The sequence below is a fragment of the Quercus suber genome, unplaced genomic scaffold (genome assembly GCF_002906115.3).
Source record: "Quercus suber isolate HL8 unplaced genomic scaffold, Cork oak 2.0 scaffold_242, whole genome shotgun sequence".
NCBI lineage: Eukaryota > Viridiplantae > Streptophyta > Magnoliopsida > Fagales > Fagaceae > Quercus > Quercus suber.
Genome location: NW_027069699.1, coordinates 694,479 through 706,414, shown reverse-complemented (window position 1 = coordinate 706,414; position 11,936 = coordinate 694,479). Strand labels below are relative to the sequence as shown.

At 32.0% G+C, this 11,936-nt stretch overlaps 1 protein-coding gene across 1 annotated transcript; it reads right to left on the bottom strand.

Annotated features, from left to right (window-relative positions):
* Positions 1 to 1,235: 1,235 nt before the first annotated feature.
* LOC112019242 (cationic peroxidase 1) lies at positions 1,236 to 10,221 on the bottom strand. The gene is given in 6 exon segments (XM_065780653.1): positions 1,236 to 1,587; positions 7,181 to 7,256; positions 8,471 to 8,636; positions 8,764 to 8,925; positions 8,928 to 8,951; positions 9,991 to 10,221. Coding segments are annotated over 6 exon segments (1,011 nt in total).
* Between the last annotated feature and the right edge of the window lie 1,715 nt (positions 10,222 to 11,936).

The window sequence follows — 11,936 nt, the reverse complement described above, 5'->3', positions numbered from 1 at the left end:
ATTCTTTACGGTGAGTTTCACAGGCATCAATAAAATCAAAGGAAACATTAGTGTCCTTTTTATTCAAATCATCACAGCTAAAAGCAGTAAGACACTTAAGATTATCCATGACAGCAGGGATCAATGATCTCACTCAGGACATTAATCCAATTAGACTGAACCCGTTCTGATACCACTTGTTTGTTTGTTTAGACCCATTAAAACAAATTTTTTAATCTAATATATTAACCAAGTGATTACTTAGATTAATTATTCAGATTTAGATTAAACAACAATATATCATATCATGCAAAATAGCGAAAAAGTAAGTAACACCACAATATGATGACCTAGGAAAATCAATGAAACGGACCATTTCAAAGTAAAAACCTAAGGAAGATTTGACTTAGCTATTCTCAAGGTAAAGCAAATCCACTATAAGAGAATCGAAATTTTTACAATTAGATTTAATCCTAAATCTATTGCTACCTCCAATAGTAACTTACTAACACGACCACATGCAAGCTCCGAATTCATAAAGTCCTTCTCTCCTTAGATATATTGCAACACAAGCACCCACACTTGTGATTTTGAGATCTCATTCAAAGGTTTAGCAACACAAACTCTCCATTTTGTAACTCCAAGACCACCCTTGAAGGTTTAGATCATCATTAGTTATTGATCTTGTTGCAGGAACTTCAAATCTACTGGATCTAATGATATGAGAATGATTTCCGATAGTGACTTTGAAAGAGGAAGACACGATACATTTTAGATCTCACAAGAGCACCTCCAAAATCACTTCAAAACGTGCCTTAGAGTTTCCTTTATATACTATGTGAAATAGATCTGAAACCCTAATCACATAATAGGCCAATGGGCTTAATCAAAATTCTGCAGAATCTAATTTTCTACGATTTTCGATCAGTCAGATCTAATTTTCGATCAATTAGATTTCACAAAATTTGAATTCTTCTTTCTGCAGCCTGTATGCTTTTGTGTTCTAACTTGTAACACCTTGAGCATTGTCTAATCAAACCAATAGATCTAGGAATCTATATCTAGACAAGTTTGTGCTCACAATTTTCCAATTGTTCTAAACTTTTAGAACCTAATAGATATATCTCATACTCACTTCTCTATCACTAGAAAGCTAAATTACATGAGCAATAATGCCCTTATTTTTTTTTTATTATTTGCCCAACCACATAATAGCGAAGAACAATGAGAATACATGAACACTTAAACGGCAAACTCTAGTGCCTTAACTCAGTTTGCGTTGTTGCAATTGTTCTAATTTGACCACTTGTACCGGTGAGAGGGCTAAGCTCCCCTATCTTTAACATTGCATTAGCAAAGTCTGTTAGGAAGCTTGCCGAGTTGGTGCTATAAGCATTAACAAGGGAATTTGTGGAACCCTCGTTGAAGAGTTGTTGGTTTGAGGGCAAGAGACCTTTTTTGCTTATCAAATTCTTGAAGTATTCATTGTCAAAGGATTCTGAACTGGTCACATCTAGAGGGGCAAGATTGCTATCACCACCAGTGCTTGGACAGTTCGATTGCAATGAAGTTGTGAATGAGGAATCTATGTTGGTTTCATTGTAAACCCTGGTTCATAAGTTTTTGCACTGTGGATTAAAGCAATCACCACCCTTAAAATGCAAACTATTATCCTCTATTTAAAATATCATCTGTGACCCTTCTGATAGGAAATTTTAGATTTTTTAGAGCATTTTTTTTTTTTTTTTACATTTTTTTAACACGTGTTTTTAGTCATTCAAGAGAGGTTAGTATAAATAATTTTCATTTTAAGCTAAAATTAAAGCCAACAATATATATATATATATATAATACAAGTACACAAATAAACTAACAAAACACAACTAAAAGCATCACCATTGGTGGTGGTAAAAAAACTATTTTACCACCTCAAACTACGATTTAAGTGCCAATATTGGTAGAGCCAAAGGCAAAATATTTTTCCTTCTTGCTATTGTGGTAGTTCACTGTAACAAGGTGGTATAAAAAGAATTATTACTTTATCACTTTTTGGGATTGGTGGCAGGGAAAAAGAGAGAGGAAGTGAAAAGAAATTAAAAACAAGACCATTAATGTAGGGTGTGTTATGAAATTATGTGTTAAAATAGATAAAGTAGCTTTTTAAGATGTTAAATGCTAAAATTTTTAGCTCTACTGAAGTGGATGCTCTAATAATAGATCTAACATAGGTCCAAACATTAAAACAACCAAACTACCTCTTAGAGCCATCGTACCAGGGGCGGCAGCACATTAAGGCCAGGGTGGTCACAAGACAACCCTAACCTAAAAAAAAAAAATTATATATAATAATTTAAAATTTTATATTTGTCTACCCTTCAAAAAACATTTGTGAACACCCTCAGTTTTTTTTTTTTTTTTTTTTTTATGCGAATAAAATTAAACTTTGCTCCATATTTTGTTCTACTAACAATATATTGGGGTTTTCAAGCAAAAAGAAAAAAACCCAAACAAAATTTTGAACTAAAATCTGAAAATAAAAAATTATAACATAGCAAGCCCAAATGCCCAATAGACCTAGGGAAAAAAGCCCTAGATCAATCCTAAATAGACCCTAACAGATTTTTAAATCAATAAAAATAAAAATAATTAAATTTTTATAAACTAAATACCCAATATGCGATTGATCAAATTTTAAAGCAAAATTGAGATCCTAACCTAAAGGGAAAAGAACGTCATCTTGAGCTTTCACCCTAGCAGTTAACGTCTAAGCTCCAGCGATAGTGCCTTCCCTTAGACTCAGCAACAGCAATAGCAATTGCAACAGAGCTTATGGCAATAGTGAGATGGATCGGAGATAAAGATTGCCTTGGCCTCAGAGCAACACAACAAGCAACTCAGCAAGACCCTACCCCTGGTCCCAGAGCACATTACATCGGGGATGGCAAGATCGGATCAGAGATTGCCTTGGCCTGAGTCCTCAATGTGCTCCGCCCCTCAAGGTATTTAGTTCTCTCTCTTTTTCTCTATCATCTTTGCTTACTCTGAGAGTGAGAGGAAGATCTCTCTCTATTTCTCTTTGAATTGAAAAATGAGATTCTCTCTTTGGAATTGAATAGCTTTACCTAATGTCTAGTTGCCTTTATTTGACATTTTGACTTTATGTTTGTGAGTTTGTCGTTTTGTGTATTTGAATGTTTTATATCTTTAATTTTTTGTGTAATGTTGATTGGCTCTTGCTTTGAGTGGGGGTGGATGGGGGCTGGGGCCGTGGGGTTGATATTTGAATTGGGAAAGTGGACAAGAAGGCAGTAAAGGCATAAAAGTAACTGAACAAGACATTATTAAAGAAAACAAATTAAATTATGTTAAGTAGTGGGTTGAGCCAGGTGGTAATGCACAGTGGGGTGTGTGCTAGACTGCTAGCATTAGTAAAGAAAAATAATGAAACAACTAAACAACAATAATTAATAATTTTATTAATACTTCAAATAAATTTTAGTTTATTGTTTATTCTTTTGCTAAATTTATGGACAAATATTTGATAAGAAAACCACGTACTCAAGATTCATCTCTGTGCAAGATTCATTTCCTGTGCAAGGTTCATCTTCATCTTCTAAGGAATTTGTGTTGACTTTAACTTAGAAAATCTTCTTCAAATCCTGGCTACAAGAAAAGATATCATCTTATCATCCAATAATCATGATGAAATAAGAAGATTTTATCTACAAAAAGGCCCTTGTCAACCTGTCTCCATGAATACCCTCCAACGGATTTTTCTAGAAGCCCCGTCAATTTATATCCAATTGGTATGTAAATAGAAATTGGTTGGAATATAGTATAGAAAAGATGCAATATTTTGTTTATATTGCTACCTATTTGGGCAGATGTTCATAAGCAAGGAGGAGGAAAGACTTTTGTAATAAAGGGATTCAAACTTTGGAATCAGAAAGAGAAGTTATCATCCCATGTTAAGGAGTTAATAGTGCTCATAACCAAGTCTGTAAGAAGAGTGAAGATCTAATGAAGGAAAAGAAACACATTCAAAGTGTTTTGGTTAAGCAATCAAATCAAGATAAAATTGAATATCGGTTCAATTAAATGCAAAAGTTGATTGCATTAGATTTCTTTTATGCTGGGGGTTAGCTTTTTGTAGTCATCTGATGAATCTCAAATTTTTGAGATCACATTGAATCTATCAATGAAGTGTCGCAAAAATCTGAAAATTGCAATTACCCACCATGAAATTCAAAAGACATGTCAATGCAGTTGCACATGAAACATCCAAAGCCATCATCAAGGATCTTGACAATGGGTTCTTTTCAATATTAGTTGATGATTCGTGTGATATCTCAGTGAAAGACAAATGGCCCTCGTTCTTCGTTATGTGAATAAAAAGGGAATTATTATAGAGTGGTTCATTGGTATTGTACATGTAGCAAGTACCACTGTTTTGTCACTCAAATATGCTGTTGAATGTTTACTTTGTGAACATAATTTGAGTTTATCGAAACTACATGGGCAAGGTTATGACTGGGCTAGTAACATGCAAGGTGATATCAACAGTCTCAAAACTTTAATTTTAAAGAGAATAAGTCGCATTTTATGTCTGTTGTTTTGCTCTATAACTTCAGTTGACTCTTATTGTGTTGCTAAAAATCACATTAACATTGCTGAATTTTTTTTTATGTGTTAATATTAGTAACTGTTGTTGAGGCTCTTGTAAGAGACGAGATGCTCTTCGAGATGCACAATTTGCCAAAATTAAAGAAGAATTAAAAAGGGTGTACGTAGAAGCGGGTGAGGTTTGAATCAAGAGACAAATCTTAAACGTCTTAGTGATACACGTTGGGGATCATATTATGGGACTATTCTCAACTTGATTTTGATTATCTCTACTATTGTTGATGTACTTGAGATTATTGAAGAAGATGCCCCTTCGAACAAAAGTTGAAACTCGAATCTATTATGAGGTCAATACTATCTTTTACTTATACCTTGATGAAAAATATTTTAGGGATCACAAATGAGTTGTCAATAGCATTGCCAAAAAAAAAAAAAAAATCAAGATATAGTAAATGCTATGGATCTTGTTAAAGTGTCTAAGCAACGATTGCAAGTAATGAGAGATGATGAATGTATATTTTTATTAACTGAAGTGTCTTCATTTTGTACCACACATGATATTCCTATCTTGAACATTGATGAAATATTTGTAGTTAGTGGGAGGCCGTGACACAACACCCAACCTAATACAAATTTATATCATTATTGCGTTGAGCTATTCTACACAGTCATAGATTTGCAACTTCAAGAGCTTAACAACCGTTTTTCAGAGGCAAATACCAATTTGCTACTTTGTATGGCTTGCTTGAATCCAAGTAATTCATTTGTGGTTTTTTATAAGAAAAAGTTAATACGTCTAGCAAAGTTCTATCCATCTAATTTTTCTGGGACAAATATCTTGGCACTTGGCTCTTAAATTCAGAATTACATTTTTCATATACACAGCATAGCAATGACTTATTTTTAGAGCTTCAAGAAGTTGGTGAACTTGTTGAAAAGTTAGTGAAGACAGGGAAGCATGACACTTATCCATTAGTCTATTTGCTTGTGAAGTTAGTTTTGACATTTCCTATCACTACTACAACAATAGAAAAAAGTTTTTCAGCAATGAAATATATAAAAAATGAACTACACAATCGAATGGGAGATTAGTGGATGAATAATTGCTTGGTTGTATATATTGAAAGAGATATAGTTTGTAGCATTGATAATGAAACTATTATGCAACGATTTCAAAATATGAAAACTCATAGAAGGAAATTGTAAATTTTTAATATTGTTGTTGTTGTCAATATATGAATTTCTCTTTTTATTAAATTATGTAATTTATGCTTCTTAAGGAACATCCTGAAAAAAATTCATAAAGCCGCCACTGCACGATACATCTGTAAATTAATTTTGTCTATGTTGTTTGGAGTTTATGCCTTTATGGTGATCCACAAACCCAATAAATTTCCAATGGTTTCTCCATTTCCCCTAAAAAAGAAGGAATAAAAAATAAAAATAAAAAGTCTAAAATTAAGTATGTTGCCAACTTACATGCCATGGTACTCACTCGATTATTTGGGGGGTTTATATGGAATTATATTTACCCTTTAACGCTCATATGAAGAAATTGGATCACTTTGTTTAAATATTGGATTCAGTAAGCCTGAAATTTACTTGCATCAATTGTCGAGACAGTCAAGTTAATGTTCTTCTCCATAAAAAAAAAAATATATATATATATATATATAAAAGTTTGCAGAGTTAATGGATTGTCCATTGGATTGCTGTTAATTAAGGTTAAACTTGGCTTGCTCTCTCTTGATTGTGTTTCTTTGCCATCTCAATAGTGAAAAGTTGTTTATTTTAAGATTATCTTGCTACATATATATTAGTTGTTGAATTCTCTTGTTTTTATTATATTTTTTGTAATAATAATAATAATAATAATAATAAATCAAAAAAAAAAGAATAACTATATTTAAACCAATGTCCATTATTTTTATATAACAATATTAGAGATATAAATTTTTTTTTTGCTACATGTTTTACAACTTATTCACAACTTATTAAGATAATAAGTTTTTTTTTTTTTTTTTTTTTTTTTTTTTTTTTTTTTTTTTTTTTTAAGTAGTGATTGGAGTAACACAATTTTTACATAAACTTCACTAATATCACATTATCACTTTTTATTATGCACCAACCACCAAAAAAAAAAAAAAAATTATAAAAGAATAAATATTGTAAATCTTTTGTATCACAAGATTTATTGTTCTTAATATTATCTACCAAATCACCAAACAACAATAGCAATGAGAAGGAACACTTTATTCTCAAAAGCCACACAAATGGTAGATTAATTAGTGCCTTAAATTAGTTGACTTTCCGGCAATTTTTCCTGATTTGGCCGCTTGTGCCTGTGAGTGGGCTACGGTATCTTCACCATTGCGTTCGCAAAGTTTATTTGAAAGCTTCTGAAGTCAGAGCTATAAGTACCAACTTGGAAATCTGTGGAACCTCCATTAAAGAGTTGTTGATCTGAGTGCAAGAGACCCTTTTTGCGTGACAAATTTCTCGAAGTAAGCATTGTCAAGAATCAAGATTGTCGTCACCACCAGCGCTTGGACAATTTGATTTCAATGAAGTTGCATACGAGGAATCTATATTGGTTTCATTGTAAATCTTGTCTCAAAAAATTGTGCACCTTCCTTGGCCTATTGTGTGAGATCCTGAACAAATTTTATAAAAATAATATGTTGGGTCATTTTATACATGGCTTTAAACACCATTGATGGGTTAATTTAATTTATTTTATTTTGAGCGAGATAATTACAGCATACTGTTAATCTCACAATTCGAATTATTTTTCCCCTAAACTCCAAATAACTGATGGGTTAATTAAATATTAAGTTTATAAGAACTTTTTACCATTGCGTTTAGACACTACAAAAAAAGAGTGCAATAGTTGCATTTGAAAAACGCAGCTGTAGACCCTAAGAACGCAGTTATATGCTATAGCTGCGTTTTCCATAGCCATGTTTCCAAACGCAACCTATCCTATGTGACTATAGCCCCTTGTGGGACCTAGAGTTGCGTTTTAAAAACGCAACTACAAATCACCCTATAGCTGCGTTTTCTACCCCCCTATAGCCGTGCTTTTACACATCCATAGATGCAGGACCTATAGCTGTGTTTTGTAAAAAATGCGACTATAGAACCAATTTGGGCTGCGTTTAAAACGTGGGTATAGGCTAAGGACCAATAACTGCATTTTGTATTAAACGTGGCTATAGGTCCAACTTATAACCGCGTTCTAAACGCAGGCCAAACCGAGCCTATAGCCGTGTTTTCTACAAAACATAACTATAGGTCCTGAAGTTGTGAGTATGGAAAAACGCAGCTAGATGAGATTTACTAATTTACAAAGTAGTTTTTTATTAAAATAAATAAACAAATAAAATTTGGATCTACCAAAATTTTATAGTAAAAAAAACCTTTCCTTTTTTTGCTTGCCAACTGTACTCTTTCATATGTGCTTTGTTAGTTGTATATTTCTTGTAAAGTTGCGTAGGAATCAGGAAGAAAAGTTTGTAGTATAGGACCAGCGAAAATAAGTTTAAAAAACTAGGTTTTCATTATTTTTTTAAAGAAAAATGTTAATGAATGCCCTAAGGACATTTGTTGATGAACCATTTTAGGAATGTATTTATGGGAAAAAAGAAAAAGTAATTAATATTTTGACCATTTTTTCAATTTTTCATAAAAGTGATACAAAAACTTTCCTAAAATTGTTATTTAACAATTATGTTATGGGCATTTGTTAACATGACCCCATTTTTTTATTTATAATTATTGTGGATTAGTTTGCTTTCATAAATTTATTTTGTTTCTTTTGTACATGACTGTACCTTGAAAAAATGTAATATTTTTAAACAATACTCACCTGATAGGGCCACCATTTCTTGGGCAGTGAAACCCTTGTTTGAGAAGGCACTTAGAAGGCCACTAAGATTCAATGCAGGAGACGGAAGGTCGGAATTAGAAGCACTTAAATTTGCAGTAGTAGAGTCTCTTCCGCCCAATAGGAGCTGCCAACTAGGACCACCCAGCTGGATTGAAACAAATAATTTCAACAGAAAAAGAACTCGATTTTAATATATGTTCTAATATTATGGTCTGAATTAAAATTTATAAATAATATGAATTTGAAACTTTTTCTTACAGCAACAAGCCAACAACAGAGTCTCTAGCAGCAACCGTTACAATGTCAACACACAATACAACACCAGGGCACATATTCTCCAACTGAGATTTGATGGTGTCTATTACGTCAAATCTCCTTAGTGAATTATTATTTGGAAAAGCTGTTTTCTCTCCTACGAAATTTGTTGTGTCATCCTTAAGAGGACCGATGCATCACACCCCTATTACATAATATTACTCAAATTTGTTATTTTTCTGATGCTAAATATTCCTATCATCTATATTTTCTATATTCATTACAAGGAAAATGTCAAAGTTACTATTAATTTTACTAAAAAAAAAAAAATCTACAATATGATAGTGACAAAATATATGATTGATGTCATATAATAATAAAATTTTAAATTGTTATTTTTTTTAAATTTTAAAAATTAACATAAGAATGTGTAAAATTTATGTAATAAAATTTGTAATAGCTATAGTACTACTCCTCACCACATATGCAGGGATAATACCTCAACAAATCAAGGGGATTCAATAATCCATTAGCACAATTTAGTATAGTCTTTTATGTTGTCATGAACCTTTAAATTTATGTTGGGTTAAACAAGTAAATGACTTTACATGGCTCATAAAACATTATTGCATGTGCAGAGCTTGCTAGACATTTTTTTTAAAACAAATAAGGGTATCCAGACCTTTTCAAGTATTTTCCTTAGTATGTATAGTCTCCCCATCCCACACACACCAGATTATTACAAGAAAAAAATTCTTGGGAGTGGACCCAAGATATTGGCAAAAGGTTTTGAATCTAAGATCTCATAGACATCACGACGCCTTACAATTTAAATTATTTAGCCAAAACAAGTGATCACAATAATTTTGGGTGCATCTTAATGACATTTGGTTCATGACTTTATTCTAAACTTGTGGTTATCATTAAGTTTAAATACCCAAAAAAAAAAAAATTACAATTTTTTTCACTACTAATTATGCGACTTGTTATGTGAGAACCTTATTGTTCAATTGACACATTTTTGTACTTTCAATGAAAACGTTTAGAATTCAAATTCTCCCTCCCCCATTGTAATTATCAAATTATAAATAGAAAATTTTGAGAAAAAGTACGTGACTACTTGTGATTGATACATGACAAAATTGTGTCAATAGTAGACCCATATATATATAAAAAAAGGTATGTGACTTTATTTAAAAAAAATTAAAGCAGTCAAGAGAGAGAGAGAGAGAGAGAGAGATGACTTGAACAAAGCAGTCATGAAAGTGAAGACGGAGCAAGGATGCTCCCATGCGTGGCTCACTTGACACTGCAGAGTCTACAGCTGATTTAATGGTGGTAAGGGCATTAGGGCATGTTCTTGCATAGAAAAAAGGGGACAATACTTGAGCTGAGACCATTACCACAAAAAGTGAAAATAAGAGGTAGAATCTAATGGCAGCTAGAATGGCTGAGCTAGAATAATAGTGAGCCATAATGATTATTGAAGATAGAGAAACAAGAAGAAGAAGACGGATTTTTTTGCTTAGTTGGGTGGTTAAGGCACTAGAGTTCTCATGTATTTATACAAGAGTTCCAGCTAACATGCACGTTCTGGAATAATGTATTTTTCTCATTACCCGGCCGAGTGGATGCTGTGGACAGAAAAGGAATAAAATAAATTAATGAAAGATGTACATGAGGTTGTTTGTTTAACTTTTAATTTGTGAGTTTGACTTACCTACAATATTTTTTTAATTGGATTTTTCTAAATAAATGAAATACTACCTCATCACCCACTAACTGCCGCTAGCAGTTTTGGAGTTGGCCTGTTGTTGTTGTTTGAGTGTTATCAAAAAAAAAAAAAACGATATCGAGTTAAAAAAATACTAGAAGTAAGACAAACCCTTAATTTGTGGATTCCAATTAGCTCATCTAGTAATATCCATATTTTTCAAATAAAATATCTGGAGTTGAATCCATGTTGTTCTTAAGAACAATAAATAAATTGAATTTTATAACATTCAAAATATCATTTATGTTAGGTTCTAAAAAACTAGGAACTAATGTATTAAAACTTCAAGATGTATATGTTGGCAAATCATGATCAAAATGTTTAGTTTAGATTTAGGCTGCTCAAAGTGTATGTATGTGTAAAGTTAGAATCGAGTAAGTACAGGAAATTACTATTCAATTTCTACAAGGCTCAATCGATCGAAGCTTGTGCAGATTGTTTTTCTGCAGAATTTTCCAATTCAGCCCAAGCTCAGTTTGATGTGTAGCGTTTTATGTTTTGCCTTAAGTATAAAAGGAACAACCCTAGCCACGTTTTAAAAGTTGTTGATATGCTATGTGTGTGAATCTCTTGTGAGATTTAGAGGTGTTTGCCTTCATACATACTTAGGGTTATCACGATCAAGATTGATGTTGAGAGCTTGGTGATTACTTCAGTTGCTATTTCAAAGAGGTTAAAGAAAACACAAGTGGGAGTACTTGTGGTTGATAGGAATTAAGAAAAGAAGTAATTCGTGGACTCGGGGCTGTCATGTGATCATGGTAGTAAGTTTTCTACTCGACGTAGCAATAAGATGTTAGTGGTCTAAATCACTATTGTAAAACTTTAATTCTTTCATAGTGGATCTGTTTTACTTTAAGGATAGCTAAGTTAGATCCTCCTTAGGTTTTTTACCGGTTTGGTTTTTCTGGGTTATCATATCGTTGTGTTTTTTATTTTCCGCTTTGTTTACTTGATATGATTTACTTGTGTTAACCTAGATTTGAATAATTTACCTAAGTAATCACTTGGCTAAATAACTAGGTTAAACAACTTGTGTTTTAAGAGATCTAAAAACATACAATTTAGATTAAAATAATTTCTGCAAGTTGTAAATAATTCAGATTAAAACAATTTACTTGTCTAAAAACGTACACAAGCTGTAGATTTAACAACTAGATTTGAATAATTTACCTAAGTAATTACTTGGCTAAATAACTAGGTTAAACAACTTGTGTTTTAAGGGGTCTAAAAATGTACAATTTAGATTAAAATAATTTCTGCAAGTTGTAAATAATTTAGATTAAAACAATTTACTTGTCTAAAAACGTACACAATTCAAGCTATAGATTTAACAACTAGATTTGAATAATTTACCTAAATAATCACTTGGCTAAATAACTAAGTTAAACAACTTATGTTTTAAGAGGTCTAAAA